General features: G+C 41.4%; 1 protein-coding gene across 2 annotated transcripts in view; it reads right to left on the bottom strand.

The window, feature by feature from the left end:
* Positions 1 to 1,464: 1,464 nt before the first annotated feature.
* The window catches only part of MMUT (methylmalonyl-CoA mutase), a 25,498-nt gene continuing 8,126 nt past the window's right edge, over positions 1,465 to 18,836 (bottom strand). For both annotated transcript variants that reach the window (XM_065632108.1, XM_065632109.1), the window contains exons 6-13: positions 17,473 to 17,721; positions 16,444 to 16,555; positions 15,058 to 15,173; positions 14,273 to 14,388; positions 8,149 to 8,280; positions 5,630 to 5,777; positions 5,360 to 5,527; positions 1,465 to 4,071 (exon numbers count right to left, since the gene is read on the bottom strand). In XM_065632108.1, the coding sequence (XP_065488180.1) occupies positions 3,943 to 4,071; positions 5,360 to 5,527; positions 5,630 to 5,777; positions 8,149 to 8,280; positions 14,273 to 14,388; positions 15,058 to 15,173; positions 16,444 to 16,555; positions 17,473 to 17,721 (1,170 nt within the window). In that variant the 3' untranslated portion in view covers positions 1,465 to 3,942. The remainder of the gene's footprint in view (positions 4,072 to 5,359; positions 5,528 to 5,629; positions 5,778 to 8,148; positions 8,281 to 14,272; positions 14,389 to 15,057; positions 15,174 to 16,443; positions 16,556 to 17,472; positions 17,722 to 18,836) is intronic.

Below are 18,836 nucleotides of genomic sequence, written 5' to 3'. Positions count from 1 at the left end.
AATAAATTGGAATTTAGTGCCTTACGTTGAAAAACCTTGTAGACAGTCTGTCCAGCTAGGCAAAGGAATAACAGAATTTCATCACTTCTGTTAAGGGTCAATTTTCTGTCTGTAAAATTAAGTATGACTAATTTCAGAACAAAGATCAATTACTTCAGGGAGGTTTTTATTCCAGCAGTTAGAGCATGAGGCTCACACTGTGGAGACCTGGTTCCACTTGTACTTTGCCAGTAATAGCGTGTGACTTTGGGGAAAACACTTAAACTTTGTCTTAATTGGGTTGGACTAAATGATCTCCAGAGGTCCATTCTAACCCCAACCATTCTGTGACTCTGTGATTCTGTCTTGTATCTTCCCTTACCCACACAATAGAGACAGTCTTGCTGCTGACCGTTGTAAAGCACCGACTGATGAACAGCTTAACAAAAGTGCAAAAGCACCAATCCTGAGGGCTGTGAAACACTAAGAATGAAAAATTGATTCCACTCCCTCGTCGAAATTTGTCCTCTGTAGGATCCATCTACCACGCTGGTATAAATATATATACCACGCTTTATAAATATATAAAGGGTGGGTGTCACGAGGATGGAGCCAGGCTCTTCTCGGTGACAACCAACAGTAAAACAAGGGGTAATGGGTTCAAGCTGGAACACAAGAGGTTCCACTTAAATTTGAGAAGAAACTTCTTCTCAGTCAGGGTGACGGGACACTGGAACAGGCTGCCCAGGGAGGTTGTGGAGTCTTCTTCTCTGGAGACATTCAAACCCACCTGGACACCTTCCTGTGTAACCTCATCTGAGTGTTCCCTGTGTAACCTCATCTGAGTGTTCCTGCTCCGGCAGGGGGATTGGACTAGATGATCTTTTGAGGTCCCTTCCAATCCCTGACATTCTGTGATTCTGTGATTCTGTGAAGGTTACTTTCCAATTGAGAATCGAGCGGAAAGTTTGTTTCATGATACGGGCACTGTCCTGGGGCTTGGTGCTACGCTCAGGTTCTTGTTTTGTCATGGTATCTATCAGGAAGGACAATGCATTGCAGAAAGTCAATTCCCATGCATAAATTAGGATCTCAGAATCTCCAGCCCTTTGTCCTGTCTTAGAACAGACTAGGCTAGTTCAGTCAGAAGGCACCTACAACCACCATCTAGTCCAACTGCCTGACCACTTCAGGACTGACCAAAGCAGAGAATCATAGAACCATTTTGGTTAGAAAAGACCTTCAAAATCATCAACTCATAGAATGATAGAATGTCCTGAGCTGGAAGGACCCACAAGGATCATCGAGTCCAGCTCCTGTCCCTGCACAGGACAACCCCACAGGTCACACCGTGTGTCTGAGGACGTTGTCCAGTCTCTTCTTGAACACTGTCAGGTTGGGGCCGGGACACCTCCCTGGGGAGCCTGTTCCAGTGTCCAGCACCCTCTGGGGGAAGAACCTTTTCCTCATGTCCAACCTGACCCTCCCCTGGCACATCTTCCTGCCGTTCCCTTGGGTTCTGTTGTCCAACCGTTAACCTCACGCTGCCACGTCCACCTCTAAACCACGTCCCCAAGTCCAAATGCCGCCTCATAAGCCCTGACAGGCTTGTGGCATTGACCACCTCTCTAGGAAGCCTGTTCCAGGGTTTGACCACCCTCTTGGTCCAGTCTGAACATCCTCTGGCGCAGCAGTCTGTGTTCCTTGCATCTTTGCAAAACAGAAACTGCCTTAGAGATGAAAAAATACCTATTTTGGAACTTCCTAAAGGAAATTAGCCATGCAGTAACCTGCTCATTCCTATTGGAAAAACCCAAGCATCTAGTCCCATGGTTTATAGTGACTATTTTGTCCAGGAATATGCTGAAACCACTCATATTGAAACAAAACATTTCAGTATATTTGCAGAATACCTACTCGATTTTGCACTAACCCAAATTCTCCCCAGCCTGCACGGTGGAGCAGTTTTAAAGCAGCCAGGTTGATGAAGAGAGTGCGCAGCGTCTGAGATTTTAGTTCGTGCCCGTTCACCGTTATCAACGAGGGCTGACAGCCCAACATCAACTTGTCAGGAAGGACAACGCTCATCGCTGAGCTGCTCCAGCAGCAGGGAACATATGGGAAATGCATGTTCCAGCTTAGCTTGTCGTTCCGTAAGGAATCTCTACTTTGGCAGCAAACTGACAGCTCGCTTGAAGAGAAGTCTGTTCACTTGGATATTTTCTTTCCTTAAAGGGCCTCACACAAACACTCTGTGTTGGGGGAGAAAACCAGTATCTCCCTATACCCACCATTTTATTTTCAAGCCTTGATATGACAGGAGAGAATCAATGCAGGTTAGTCCTAGTCTAGAGCTTGAGGAGGCTCCTCCTTCAAGCAACAAAGGCCTGGAGCGATTCCAGCTGAATTTGGTGGGATTTTTTTAATTATTGAATTCAAAAGGAATAAGATGCAGATTTTAAAGCTCATTAGAGTTAAAAAACCCCCAAACTGTAAGGCAAACAGGTAGATGACATAAATTTCCAAAGAGCAGAGAAACCAAAACAGGATGAATGAAACCAGTGTCATTTGTAAGTCTAGAGGTCACTGACACTTTGTATTTTTTCAGTTGGCAGGTAAAGTGGCTTGTGAAAAGGCATAAGTGAGTATTTTTATTGTTGTCACTTTCTGTATATCCTGGTTTGAACCATACTGATCTTCTTGGAGGGAATCAGATACTTATAAATAGTTGAGGATAAAACCCCAGGGAGCTTTAAAGGCAGTGGTCTGGTTTGGGATCAATACTTTAAAGCTTAATTAGAAAGACAGAGAGAAGAAAACAGTAAGTCAATTAACCTCCTTGTTTCTGAGCAGTGTGAGACTATGGGCACGTGCCCCAGTAAACAAGCTTATTTTAATTAATGATCTTATAAATTGCAAGCTTTGGAGTGATGATACAATGCTACTAATTGGATCTGTAATTTCCAGACAACTGCAGAAAAATCTCATTTTGAATGACACTGAACATCTTCGAGGCGTGTTACAGCCTCTGCCACCACAAGGCAGAGACAAGTGTTATCCCAGGGAGGCTGCAGTCTCGCCTGATGATGGGATGCAATTAGCAGCATGGCAAAATGAAGTGGGGTAGGGCCCTAATGCCAGGGACTGCCCCTCAGAAGACCCTCACACCCCATTTGCCTTGTATGGATTCCACAAAGGATGTTTCATGCGTACGAATCCAATTCCTTCCAAAGAGGAGGCAAAAATGGTGAGAATTTAGGATCAACTTACATGAAGAAAGTCCCAACTGCTAAAAAGCACGAGCAATACTGGACAACACTACAGAACTAAGTAAGGGAACAGGAACAATGAAATTAACTTCATTTCAGAAATAACAAAGTACCGGGGAAGGGCAGCGATGCAGACAGAGCGGAGGCTGCTCCCATACAGGTTACTGCCAGATACAGGATTTATATCTTATTAAACAAACCATGAACAAACCATGAAAAAATGATGGTTTATCTATTTATGCGTTTCTAAAGAGACTTAAGTCAGATTAACGTTAATATCAAAGTGCTGCTGGATTCAATCATGTCTCTGCTGAACTTCAGTGATTTTCCCTGAAGACTTCTAGGTCTACAATGCCTGCCAAAAAATGCAAAAGAAGTTCTCTGCATGCAAAAGAGATGAACCAAAGAGCTGGAAGAGATGTTTTATTTATCAGTATATGTGGAGAAAAAAAACCCAAGCCCACCTACTGAATTCCCTTCATTCCCTGAAGTCATAGTTCCAGAGAGAAATTTTTTTTGAGTACATATACAAATAAATCCTCAAACAGAACAAGCAGAGAATTTATAACTTTCTTAGAAAGCACAAAACACCAGGGCAGTGGAACCAAAGGTCCGTGGCTGGCTGTCCCTTGCTGATGAGGGCATTCCCTAAGCGATTAGTATAAGGCTGGTCGCGTTTTGTGACATTTCAGCATCACAGAGATTGTTGCCTCTTCTCCAGGCACTTCTTGATGTCATCCACCACTTGGACAGCTGCTTTTGGAATCCGAGTCCCTGGACCAAACACGTTGGCAACGCCGGCTTCATACAGGAAGACATAATCCTGTGCAGAGAGAAGTTTAAGATTCGTAGTTACTTACGCAACAGGAAATTAATAACTGATTAATAATTGGTGTATGCTCTATCCTGTACGCTGAGAAATGCAGCAAGTCTCAGCGAGAGGCAGCACAGCGCCAAGAGAAATGGCAAAAAAAAAAAGTAAGGAGGTAAAAAAGAAATATTAAAAAACCATCCATGGGCAAGATTTTATTTGTTTAGAATCAGACTCACGTCAGATCCTTGGAAAATATTCAAAAGTCAAGTGGGTGTGACCCTGAATAACCTAATCTAAATTCAATCTAACTTCTGGTTTTGAAAATCCTGCTTAAATTAAGGCTTGGAGCAGATGACTGCCAGTAGTCTCCTGCAATCTAAGTTACTCTAATTTTATGATTGCCCTGAAATTTTAAAAAGACCTAGGAAGCAGTTATGTAGTCTCTCTTACTTCTATATAGGATATATTATACCTTTTCCAACCACAGGCTAGTAGCATCCCATTGAGAGATTGGACAGAACACAATTTGTTTCTTGGAATAATACAACCAGTTTTGTTTATTCAGTTTAAAAGTCCGTCATTCTTGAAGACTTACCTAATTGGCTAGAAAAGGAAGAAGTCTGGGAAAAGGGAGTAACAGATTTATAAGGAAAATCAATTTGAATCTCTAGACAGAAGGCGACCCTAAAGGTGATACCATGGATGGGCTAAGGAAAATTTTAAGACAAAGGCAGAGATCTGACTGCAAAGGAATCCAACCAACTGTTCCACACCTCAGAGGGAGGTCAGGCAGAGGGAATGAGAAGCAACATTGAGGCCTGACAATGTGCAACATGAAGAGAGGCTAAAGAGTGAATGAGATGTGTAGTCTATAGGTGCCGGGACCTTCCATATGTCTTACTAGTTGTGTCTCTCCCAAAATATTACTGGAAGTCAGAAAGTCTCTTAAGACAGGAGCTCGCCTTTATCAGTAATTTGCAAGGTACTGGTAATTGGAAACAACAGAGCAGAAAAAACATCTCTCTGAGGCAAGTCTTTTCACAACACAACTTAATATTCTATCTGAAAAACACTGAAAGTTAAACCAGGACACGGTGAACAAAAAACCAGATCAATGAGACCTGACAGCACTTTGCAACCACCCTGTAGATCCGTGCTGACCCTGGTGATTGTCCGCAGTGGCCTTCAGCACTGTTAATCGCCTCTGACATTAACAGCTTATAGAAAATCGCTAAAACCAGCACAAACAGAAGTAAAGCAGGCTCTTAGTCTTGATGGAAATGACGTTGACCCGTACCTGGGGTGGGATGACACCTCCACATATGACAAGAATGTCCGGGCGGCCAAGGGCGGTGAGTTCTTTGATGAGTTCAGGCACAAGAGTTTTATGACCTGCTGCGAGCGTGCTGACGCCAACGCAGTGCACGTCTGCATCCACCGCCTGCTGGGCCACTTCTCGAGGTGTCTGCACGGAAAGAGGATTAAGTGACGAGTAACAGCCCCAGCCTGGCTGCTGAACGAGCATTAGAGGGAAAATTGCTGCATTTTTGTCACCGCTCAGCCATACCTGGAAGAGGGGACCTATGTCCACGTCGAAGCCAATGTCTGCAAATCCTGTAGCAATAACTTTAGCTCCTCTGTCGTGGCCATCTTGACCCATCTTTGCGACAAGTATACGAGGCCTGCGCCCCTCACGGTCCATGAACTTGTTAACTCTGATTGCAAACACATATTGTATCATCATAAGGCACCGACATTCTTTACAAGTATTTCCACAAAAAGCACTGGCTGCAAATGCAGCATAATTTCTGTACATCGTATCAAAAGACCTTCTAAGTCATGGTGTGTCTATGCAGTTTGCATACTATTTTAATGTTCGATTGTTTAATTTCTTGTATTTACTAGCCTCAATAATAAAACTTGCTTTTCTAAAGAAAACCACTTCACTACTTTTCTGCTTTCTAACAGACAAAATACCGAATTCTCTGAGGGCTTAATGAGCTGAATTACGACTAAACCACAAATTTTAGATTTTAAGAATAATTATGGCCAATTACTTTAAAAGTGTTTGCATGACACACAGGCTACAGAGGTGTGTCCTAGACATTATGCTGGGCATCATCATTCAACGGGGCACAAACCTGTGCAGAAAAGCATCACTGTATGCCCTGTCCTGTGTGCTCATTCCAGCGCTTCCCGTCTTCTGGTTAGTGGCAGATTTCTGTTTTATTAAAAAATGACTGTGTAACCACAGCCTCAGATATCAACCTTTTCTCTTACTGCTCATTATCCATGTACCGCCAGTATCTGCCTTTTGAGTGGGACAGTACTGACAGTGTCAGTTCTCAGAAATATAAGTTGTGTCTTTTTTAATCTCTTTTTAAAAATATTTTACTGCTCTGAGCATTCTGTTAATGATGGACTCGTATGGATTTGGTGCACCTTGAAACTATATGCTGACTTGGCTGGGATGATCACTGTATGAGTGGCTTAGTTTGGGCAGAAGAATGACTCTAGATAAAGCGGTTATCAGCACAGATTTGAACAGCCTCAGGGGATGATTCTGGGACAGGAATATGCATCGTCTAGGAGGGTAAAAAAGAAGAACTTGGAGAGTTTACAAAGGAATTATGTCAAGAGCGCTGGAAGAATCAGACTGACAAAGCTGCTGCTTGAGGATGGAGGAGCTGGGCCTGACCTCTGTTCTTAAGGACTGCTGAGAATATCAATGAAGTAGGTATCTAAATTGATTTGTGATATATTTAAATCCTTTTCTCTGTATTGTTTTCTATTTCCATATTCTTGTTTTCCCACTTCCCCACCCACAGGCTCCCTCCCAAAAAGAGAAGCTTTGGGTGCTCCGAGCCTGCCAGGATAAAACCACCTGAGTCACTGCAACCCCAGGCTTGGTTAAGTGTGGGGCAAGTGTGAAATCACACTTTTGAAAGCCTGTGCAAAGGTGACATGTAGTAAATCCAGTTTTGCTAACATGGTTACTAACTGGTACATATGACCTTGGACATAAAGGCAGATATGTAAAAAAAGGAGCTACATCTAGATTCTCAAGGAATCGATTTCATGTAAATGCAAAATTACAAATACTTAAAATTAAGATATTGGCCCAGGTTGGCCAGAGAGGTGGTGGATGCCCCATCCCTGGAGACATCCCAGGCCAGGCTGGACGGGGCTCTGAGCAACCTGATCTGGGTGCAGATGTCCCTGCTCATGGCAGGGGTGGCACTGGATGAGCTTTGAAGGTCCCTTCCAACTCAAACTATTCTATGATTCTAAAATAAATATTTAAAATAAAAAATGATGGTGACATTCCCCCAGCACAACTACTTTCAAGTCAGGCTAAACATCACCATCGTGAAGCCATCAAGTTATTCCCTTTTAAGAGATCCTGTAACTCTTTAATGTGTAACCCCGAACACAGCAGGGACTTATGAGCATCGATCCATTTTACGTCACCACCCACTACAGCAATTCGGTCCCTTGGCCCGGGAGGACAGCACAAAGGCAGAAGTTGACAAAAGGCACAAATGGGCACTGTTTTCACACTTACTACCAACTTCTGAGGTTTTCTCCCTCGTGGTATGAGTAAGTAACACCCGTAGACTGGAAGCTGTGTGTGGATTTTAGCCTTACAATTTTAGGAGCAGTAAGAGTGAAGTTGCAGGGACATCTTACGGGCAGTGCAAAAACAGGGTTTGCAAATACGAACTACTGGGAATATTTGTAGAGATTACCATTACAGAGGCTTCGAAAGAAGCAATGCGATGTATGGGGACTTCAGGCAACGTTTCTAAGCTTCTTAATCCTACGGCTGCCTTGTCTATTTGAACAAAATCCTCAGATCGTAATATCACCTCAGTGGATTTTGTTTGCAAGCAAATACAAGTTCAATTAAATTTTGACTATTCCCTTATTGCACTTATTTCTCCTCATTCTGCTTACTTGCTTACAGGCATGCGAATGACTGTGCAGGTTTTTTTTTTTCGTTCTGGGGATGTCATTTGGGTTTGGGCAACGCTTTTTTAGGGCACAGTGTGTCTAATGGATTCAATGTGAGGCTGCTATTCTCACCTATTGATGGCATGAAGAATTTCATCGCTCTCTCCAAACTCCTGGCGATAAGCTCCGCTCACCATTCGGTCACTGGCTTTATGCTCCCCAAACACCTTCTTCATGGCATCTGTTATTTCTCCAACGGTGCACCTAAGGTACAGAAACCAAACAGTAATGCTGTCAGGAGGCTTATATGAAAACAGAAATCACTGTCACTGCCCAACTATTTGTCTTGCCGCACGACAAATTCAATTACACTCGTTTCCCCTTTGGTGCTACAACTCTGAACATCTGACTCACCCCAGTGTCATCCGCTGGTAGAACACGCCAGAGTATTTTTAAGAAAATACTGTTTTGCTGATGTGAGAAGAGATTTTACAACCGATGAGGCAATGGGGACCACTGCATGGCAAAATATTTCAGGAAATTAAATCAAATTTTCTCAGCTGGGAACGTTTTTGGGCTCAGACTGCAAGATCTTGCATTTGTACTCATACTAAAATTCAAAATATAAATCAGGAGAAAAAGAATGGAAGAACACAAAGAAAGGACTGAAGCCCAACTTTTTAACTGGGATTTGCTTGCCTTTCCTTTGATGTTTATATTTTAGTATTTATTCTTCTTCTCCACTCCTGATATTGCTCCTTTATACACTGAGATGCAGAAGAATCTGGGAATTCCACTGACATGCAAACCACAAGCTTTGTTTGCTGCAGGAGACACTGTGCAAGTTAGAAATAATACATATTTTACTGCTGTAGCACAAGAGCTAGAAGCAAACTAGGCTGTGCTGCCTTCTTGTACAAACATCAGAAGTAACAGCTTCTGTCCCAAAGCATCTAAAATTCTCATGCTTAATGGATCCCACCTTTCTGCATAAAATCTACAGTGCAGACTGCACCAAGAAAGATGAGAGCAGTTCAGCTGGAAGCTCCATCACAGCAACCTTCTGATTTCTGGTGTAAAATTAACATGGTGGCAGTGCTGTGCAATGATTTTGAAGCTAAGCTACTGAGTTCCTGATGAAATAACTCATTAAAAATATTTTGATGAATATATTTTAGTTTATACTTAAATAAGACTAAAGGATTTGTGTATACTAAGGAAAACAACTTGCTGCAAACTTTGCCAAAGTGAAAGAAAGAAAAATACTACTCTTATTAAACACTTGAAAATTATGTTTACAAATACAGAGACCAAACCCCATCCATTCGGCTACTGCTAAGCACATTTTGAACCCCTGGAATTCACATTTTCGCCTGTCATATTGCATTTAATTATAAACTACTCTGTGGCAAAATTAGGTTAAGCGTCCTCTAAAGCTCTTGTATAAGATGCTCAAAGGATGTTTGGACAAGATGCAACTTCTTGTCCATGTGCTTTTAGAAGGCGATGGCCAAATGAACTGTACTCAGTTTTCCTTCTGTGTTTCAGTACTATTATGATTCCTGTCGTGCGCAACCTGCCACACATCCAATGTAGCAGAAGATGGATTTCTGCGGGATTAACTGAAACCTTCAGTAAATTTCAGAGAGGTATTTGACTTCCTGTGACCCTCCCCAGCTGTTTTGCTCTTTTGCTAGCTCATGTTTTTTATCCTCAGCAAACTTAACCATAAAGAAACTGGAACTACGCTGATGTAAAATGGCAGAAATCCCACCCTGAACATACAGCCATGATCTGTTCAATGCACATGTCTCTTATCTGTGGGTATCACTCTTCTACAGTATCATGCCAGAACACACATTTTTAACTCATGTTATTGGCAGAGTCTTGGCTACTTTTTGGTCATCTCCCCTCCCCCTGGCTTTCTGGAACTTCTATGTTCTCTGCTTTTATCCGTTTTCTTCCTCAGCACACTAAGGACTTCATGTCTGGATTCATGAGGGTCATGGTCTAGAAAAGCAGCTAACACAAAGTAATACCAAATTTATAGTATCTGTATGGCTATGTGTGATGTGGCTTAGTCAGATACTTTCTTTGTATCGGGCTACGAAGATACTGAGGGGTCTGGAGCACCTTTCTGATGAGAAAAGACTGAGAGAGCTGGGGCTGTTCAGCCTGGAGAAGAGAAGCTGAGAGGGGATCTCATCAATATTTATGAATATCTCAAGGCAGGTGTCAAGAGGATGGACCAGACTCTGTTCAGTGGTGCCCAGCGACAGGATGAGGGGCAATGGGCACAGACTGAAGGTTCCGTCTGAATATGAGGAGAAACTTCTTTCCTTTGAGGTGCCAGAGCCCTGGAACAGGCTGCCCAGAGAGGTTGTGGGGTCTCCTTCTCTGGAGACATTCAAACCCGCCTGGACACGTTCCTGTGTGATCTGCTCTGGTGAACCTGCTTTAGCAGGTGGGTTGGACTGGATGATCTCCAGAGGTCCCTTCCAACCCCAACCACTCTGTGATTCTGGATTGATCAGTAATGATTTAGAAAGCATCAGCTGTAAAACAAACTGTCCAGGATTGCATCAGAAGCCATTGATATCACTATGCAACACGCTTCATTTTTACAGCGCCTGTAGGATCTCAGAAAGCTTAGCAAGCACTACCTGAGTTAGAGCAGTTCTCAGACATTATCCACTGATATAATCAGTTTTTGTTTCTCTACATCATCTTATTAATATCACTGCTGAGACTACTAAGAAAAAATTGAAAAGTAAACTGTACAAGTGCTAGACTAAGTGACTTCCCCAAGGTTAAAAAGCAAGTTTGCAGCAAACGTAAAAATAGTATCTATGAATACTGACTCCCCCTCAGAGTGCCAGACATCATAGATTGCAGCCTGATGTAGAGACGTCCCACACGTAACACTGATGACTTACTCCTGGGTAAACACTGGCAGTCTGGTGAAGACTCACAATGGCATAACACACGTCTTTTCTTCTACAGAGAACCGTAAATTTAGATAAATCTCCTCCTTCTCTTTTGCAAAAGCAGCATCTGGGTATAACCAGTTTTAAATCAAAGTGCACAATATGCAAATATACTTCAATTTTGCTTTCCTGTTCTTATTATGCAGAAGAGTGAATGAAAGTTGCGTATAACAAGAGAAAAATAAATGGTTTGGACTATCAATTTTATTGATTTATAATCTGGTGGCTGGGATGAAGTTTTTTGCGTACTGCACAAAAACCAAAATACATTTATTTCTTCTGTAAATACTTAAATACTGCCTCTGAAATCCCTGTAAAATATACTGAAAATTCTGCCCCAAGTCTCTGCAACCCTTTAAAGTTCCTAAGTAATAATAGGAGTTTACTTTTAAACTATTCATGAATGTTTTCCTACTATTTATCAACAAAACCTTTTTTTTTTTAAATCTCTGCTTAGTTCTTAGTCCCACTGCATTGGTGGGTACCATCTGTGCAACCACAGTGGAATAGCTCTGGCTGGAGCCAGGAATACAGGCTCTTTTCTTAACAGGAGAGGAAAAGGATACTGTTAATGACAATTACACTCTAATCAGCTAGTTGTAACATCGGACAAGTTATTTACAATCTGGATGTATAAAAATTCTCCAATTTCTGTTTATCTTTGCAGCAAATTTTGTTGTGGAGACAACCATTTTCATTTCACTGTTACAAAACTTAAGTAGCGTAAGCAGCAATTCTTATTATTCATTTACAGTTTTTTCAATGCATGCTGATAAAAACCTACTAGACAATTATGCAAAATTGACAGAAGAAACTTTGTCTTTATTGTATAAATTTGTGTTTCCTTCATATGACTCATTCACATTTGCCTTGTGTGGAACCGCGTGTTTTCATATCACCCTTTGTTTCTTTTGTTTACCTGTTAACAGGTAATTTACAACCTAATCTGTGGTTTTAAGCAAACTTAAAATTTTGAAGTGGGACCCAAAAGATCACCATATTCTCTGTTTCATGTTCTATGGGTCCGTAGCACTTACAAAATGTCTGGTGGTAAAGGCAGTATGTTTGTATGTAAACTCTAGTCTGCATCTTAGGAACTTCTGCACTGCTCGGGATTACTGTTGACCAACTGTGCTACATCAGAGCCCTCAACGGCTCAGAGATTCCCTCGGCTTCCTCAAAAGCAGGTGATTTTCAAACAAGAGGAGCCTGGCTCTTGGCTGAGCTTTTGTGCAATTCAGCAAGGTCAGGGGGATGAAAAACAACCACAACCGTGATGGCCAGAGAGGATCTTGTTCAATTCAGCATGTCCTACCGGGCACAGGATCTATCTCCTGTAGGGATTTGTGCTGTGACTCTCTCCCAGGGGGTCACAACCAGCTGCAGAGGTGACGCTGCACAAATATGAATCTGAAGAAAGTCAGTGACCATGTGCCTGTCAGGACTGTCACCTTCTGTCTGTTCAGTCTCATACGACTGCTGCTGCTCCTGTGCATCTCACCACTAATGAGAGGTAGTGCTGTGTCATCAGGTGACAAAGTACCATGAGGACACAGGCTGGGCAGGCAAGGAAGCAGCACTGTGTGCTACGTTGCGTTTCGTGCCTTCCTTTTCCATCAGTGATAGCTGGCACAGCAAGAACTGCAACTCTGGAGAGGGACAGAAAAACAGCACTGCGGATGGGGGAGATGAGACAGAATTCAGCATAACAGCACTAGGGAAGTGATTGTCCCCCTGTGCTGGGCACTGGGGAGGCCAAACCTCAAATCCTGGGGTCAGTTTTGGGTCCCTCACAACAAGAAAGCCCTTGAGGTGCTGGAGCAAGTTGAGAGAAGGGAACGGAGCTGGGGAAGGGGCTGGAGCACAAGTGTGATGGGAGAGGCTGAGGGAGCTGGGGGTTCAGCTGGAGAACAGGAGCTGAGGGGAGACCGTATCACTGTCTACAACTGCCTGAAAGGAGGTTGGAGCACGGAGGGTGTTGGTCTCTTCTCCCAAGTGACAAGCGACAGGACAAGAGGAAAGTTGTGCCTCAAGTTGTACCAGGAGAGGTTTAGACTGGATATTAAAAAAAATTTCTTCAAAGAAAGGGTTGTGAAGCATTGGAACAGGCTGCCCAGGGAAGTGGTGGAGTCACCATCCACGGAGGTGTTTAAAAGACACGTAGATAAGACATAATTTAGTGCTAGCATTAAGTTAATGGTTGGACTTGATGATTTGAGGGTCTCTTCCAACCTAAATGATTTTATGATTCTATAATCTGCCTAACTACACCCATTTTCCTGTAACGTGGCTTCTCAGGAGACATGAGGCACAGAAGGGAAGCAGTGCTGCTCCCATTCCCTGTCACCTCTGGCCTGCCTTATTACTTCACTTACAAGAACAAAATTTCATTTCTACTTGTGTTTGTCAGCACTGAAATCTCCATATCAGCCCATGGAGTCTTTTCCATAGTTCGATCCTGAAAATTCTGTGCTACTCCTTCTATTTCAATTGAATCACATTACTTGTCTTAATGATCAAAACGCATCATTTTCCATTCAGTAGGCGGCAGGCATCACAGTAAAAACAGGACAGTGCCCCAATAAGGAGTGGATTTGGTTTGCTCATTTCTGGGACATTTAATTGATTAAGAAACAGGCCGATATGATCTATTCTGGAGACTGACACTTACTTTAAAGCAGGAATGAAAGCCATCTTAAAAGCACCTTAGGTGAAAAAAGTAAATGTTTCCCTGGACTCTAAAGGATTCCTCATTGCTCTGCTCAAGAGCATCTTCTACATCTTAGCCTGGCTGAGTACACTTATTTCTCCTTCCATCAAAAAATGTTTTCACACCAATCTGTGGTGCAAGGAAGGCTGAATCGACAGACCATGATAAGACTGTGAATATCCATTTTCACATCTCAGACACTTCTTAAGCTCCCTGACCTATGAAGCAGCAGGGTGGCTGAGAAACCTACTTACGTCTTGAAAATGGTAAAAGTCTGAGTTGTAAACAACACAATGTGTGTGAACAACATCATTTCAGATGAGATTCCTTGTATCGGTATTGTTCTTTATAAGAAATTAAAGCACAGCCTTAAGAGACTACAAAATGTAAGTCTATTTTACAATGCCAAACTGCAGCCATCTTTTAATTCCATCTCTGAAGAAAAACACAAAACATCTCAAGACACCAACCTCACTGACACCATACCCAGGAACACCTAAAAGGTGAAAACGAACCGATTTTTAAACAGCAGGTGGATATTCACTCCCACCTCCAATACCTTGACTGTGCTGCTTCCACTGCAAGTGCGAGTAAGTTGCCTTCCCCGGTAGCAGCACATTGTGTTAGAGCTGTGAGACATCGCTGGGCTGCTGCTTGATCCCGAGTGGCCTTCACCTGAAGCGGAGGAGAAAAAAAAAAACAAGTTAAAACAAACTACAAGGTGAACTGGGAAGCCCAGTGTGTAAGACTTTCTGATTTCAAATATTAATTCTGTAGGCACTGAACTGTCACTTGTGAATATATGCCTTACATTTCAAAAAGATTAGAAGTAAAAAGGTGTGTCAGACCTTCAAATGTGTACAAGTCCATAAAATAACTCTAAAACCATTTAATGTACATTTCTACTAATTATGAAAATGGCCGTTGGTTCCTGGTTTCATAACCCTGTCCCTTGACAGCACTTGACAAGCTGCAGCAAATAGTCAGAGTGATTAAGTAATGTTACATGCTTTTAGAGAAAAACATTACATAGCTATTCTCTATCTTGTTTTCAGAAAATGTAAAGTTCTCAGTTTTGAAAGGTCAGACATATTCACGAGACTATCTGAAATACAATGATTAAAACCAAATGAATGTAACAAAAACATTTTTGTTTGTATTCTAATACTGTATTTCTTGGGATTTTCCATCAGCCTCCACTGAAGCTGAACAGAAATCTGGCTTCTCCACTAAAGGCTAGAGCGGATTCTCACAAATTTGAGGGTCAAGTTTCTGGCAAGCCACCTTTACTCAAGTTCTGTCTGCAAATACAAGAACTTTCATTTTTAAGAAGTTAGTTCCCACCTTATTAATCTTCTCGATCTGCTTGCTACGGACTGAAGTATTATCAATAGCCAGAACTTCGACTGTCTCCTCTTTTTCTAGCTGATGCTTGTTTACTCCAACAATTACTTCAGACCCTATTTCCAGTGGAAACACCAGATACTCAGAATACATTTGCAAACTACTGTGAAAAGACACAATATTAACAGGACAAGAAATTTTTGAGCATTATAATGCAGTGCTTTGCTTTATAACTATACACATTTCAAACACTTGAAAACTGTTCTTATAGGAAAGACTTAAGTCTGTGTTTTCCATATTTTATGATGAGAGATGATTAGAATCATGAACATTCAACTCAGTGAATACTGGGCCAGAAAAAAATATTTGAAATAGAACAATATTTATCTTACAAACTCATTTAGCAATGACTCACTAATATACATCAGCTATTTTTCTCTTTTTAAGTTTGCATAACTTCATCTTATGGAATTAAGCAGAAGTGCTGGTCTTCTGCACTGCTTTGCATTTCCTTTTCTGATTTACCAGATAAATAAGGAAATGAAGTTCCTACCTAAAACTAGTCCATGTGAATAAAAATCAATTCATCATGTTGGAAAACCGTACTTTAGCTTTCAGCCAGTATGGACTTAACAACCCTTTTTATTTGCAGTGCCTGCTAACATTGCTGCACTCTTCAAAGCAACATGAAGTAATTTATTTTAGGAGAGAAAACACACAACTTTACTGATTATTCTTTATTGGTTTTAATTAAAGACCTGTTTCAAATTTATCCTCCAAACGAAAGAGTTCATGTCATTTCTTTGATGTCTGAATTATCCACAGTTCCTGTTACTGGAATGCAGGAAACAAATAGTGGAACAGAGATATAAGCAGACATATACACATCTCCACATATACTTACTATATGTGTACATATGTATACATATATATGACAAAGAGCTGCATCATCCTCTGACCTGAGAGGACTGCTTTTTTTCTGGTCTTCAGGAAAAATGGGCAGTTCTGAAGCAAAACGAGGAATTTGGCCAGTATTGCTGCCTGCAGGCAGTCATTCTTTTAAATTCAGGAGCCACAGTTTAAAGATACTGCTCAGAAATCAAGCAATTAACTATTGCAGACACAAAATACTCCTTTAAAATAGTGTTTCTAGTGGCTTGGTCTAATCTAGTCTTAAATATGTCAAGGAAGACTGTTTTCATACTGGTACTGTACTTCACACATCCTGCAATCTCTTTCACTGACATTCAACTAAAATATTACCATTTTATCACTATCTGCTACTCCTAAAGAAGAAAAAAGAAACAAAGAATATGTCTGTAAAAAACCTTTATAAAAAGGTACTCCATCTTCTATTTTCCCTTCTTTCATCTCCCTGCTCCCTACCAGAATCAATCCTGGCTTGTCTTCGGGCTGCGCACTCTTCAATACGAAGTTTGGGAATTCCCTCAGCAACAGCTTTGGCCATTCCACCCATTTCTTCTATCTCCTCAACCAGCTGAGAAATGAAGAGGATTGAGAAAATGAGTAGTAGCAACGTTCACAGAATGAACTTCGCACTTGTACTGCCATCCAAATTTTTATTATACCTGTATATACAATCCTGCATTCTAGAAGTTTGTTTCCTATCTCCCTGTGTTTCTGAGTACAAGTTTTAGTACAAATTAAGAGGCATCTCAAACAAAAGAGCATTTTTATTACCAAAACTCCATGAATTCACGGTATAGTGTTCAACCAGTAACACCCATGGATGAAAAAGCTTAAAATTTGAAACCTTGACTCTGCATTGACTTCTTCCTGCCAACCAGCCCTTATGTTTACATGTATACAAATATAAATAAATTGAAGAAAGCCAGGGTTGGTTCTCTGATCCTGAAGACAAGTGGCGTGGAACGGGTCAGCTCTCACAGAGAATCACCGGGCTTAGCTGCAGGCTGGATGTGTAGATATATATCTTTATGCAGGATTGCCACTGGTCAGACTACTGCTGCACAGTATTTTTCACATGCAAGTAAAGACTGGCAGCTAAAAACATTAAGCAGATCATCACAGGCATGAGTAGGGACGTAACTAAGTAGGTTGGTTTGACTCTTCTGTTGAACTCTTTTTTTTCTTACACATTAAACAGAGATCCCAGCAAACTGGAAGCCTTCAGAATCCAAGGGACTTTGCAGGGCTTGATTATTTGTTCCACACTGGGCAATTTCCCTTTTGAATGTAGTCTACAAGAAGGCTGAAGTCTCTCTCTAAATACACACTGTATTTTTGTAAAGTTCATTGACAAAGAAATCATAAATGTAACGTAATTCCCTCTTTAGAAGTTACCAGCTTATCACACAGTCCTTTAAAGGACATTTCTCAAAACTCCTGTAACTAAAATTTTCCCAGAAAACATAAAAGGTTATGTAAACTGACCTTTAAAGCAGCTTCATAGACATCATTGGTGAGGGACTCCATGAGGTAGGATCCCCCCCAGGGGTCTGCCACTTTAGGAATACCCGACTCCTCTTGAATTATGATCTGCGTGTTCCGAGCGATGCGAGCGCTCTTCACCGTAGGCAAACCCAAGGCTTCATCAAACGAATTTGTATGCAGAGACTGTGTACCACCAAACACCGCAGCCATTGCTTCGATCGTAGTGCGGATGATGTTGTTAAAGGGATCCTGGAAGGAAAAGGAGAGATCTGAGGTTCTGTCATGGGGCTGAGGCAGGTCAGTCACACACATACTATTGCAAGGAAATGAATGCAAGATTCCCCACGGAAATAATGGAATAACAAAAGCTGAAAAAGAAAACAATCAATAATAAACATCCAATCAAACTGAGGCATCACTTATCAGTATCTTGGACAGAGATTAATCCATAAAGGAAGCCAAAATTATCCGTGTATGAGTACACTGGTCACGTTAACAAAGCAAAGCCTGACTTATAGTTAGTGGTGTTTCAGAGAAGTTAAGGAATCCAAGTTGGAGAGGACGGAACAGGCAGTCCTCATGTCCTCCATCCAGGGATTCCGGATGTCTCAGAGCAGTGAAGAACACACACGTTACTAGCCAAGATGTCATCTGGACTATTTTCATTAATGACAGCATTACACAAAGGTAGGAGTTACTGTTGAGATTTGCTGGCGGCATAAAACTGAAAGATCTCTGTGGGAGAACTGGGATATTAACCAAACCAAATGGGTAATCTGGACTACTAGGTATAGAAATAGAGTCAGTATTACACAACAGCTTTTACATCAACATTTTTACCAGCTCTTCTTGGACAGCTGAGTTGTATATATGTGCCTTTACATCCAAAGAAGACTTATCATGATCTCCAGGGGTTGACTTGTGTTTTGAGACAGAGTGAAGATTCACTCATTGCATTTACTCATGTCATTTGATTATTGAGGGGATTTAACAGTAGCTCAGATCGTATACCTAATTCTTGATGTCCTTAGTTGGGATGAAATATATCCCAAGTAATTAAGAGCTACCAATGCAATATGATCTTCAAGAAGGGAAAAAGAATCATGAGAGCTGTGAATTGAATTATATTCCACAAAGAAGTTGAATTAATATCACTATCTTACAAGAACACGGTACTTCTACCCCCACTGGAGTCCATTTCTGGTTCAAGTAATTAATTTAAAGAATTACAGAAAAATGTCATTTGGATGAATAAGAATGTAAAACCTAATTTATGAGTGAACACCTATCTAAAGGCAGGCCAAAGGAAAATATATTTGCCCTCTCAAACTTACAAGGAGTAAACACTGGGCACTGAGGGGCTA

This window comes from Caloenas nicobarica, chromosome 3 (assembly GCF_036013445.1).
Source record: "Caloenas nicobarica isolate bCalNic1 chromosome 3, bCalNic1.hap1, whole genome shotgun sequence".
Taxonomy (NCBI): domain Eukaryota; kingdom Metazoa; phylum Chordata; class Aves; order Columbiformes; family Columbidae; genus Caloenas; species Caloenas nicobarica.
Note: the sequence above shows the minus strand (reverse complement) of the source record. Positions and strands in the feature narration are given on the sequence as shown.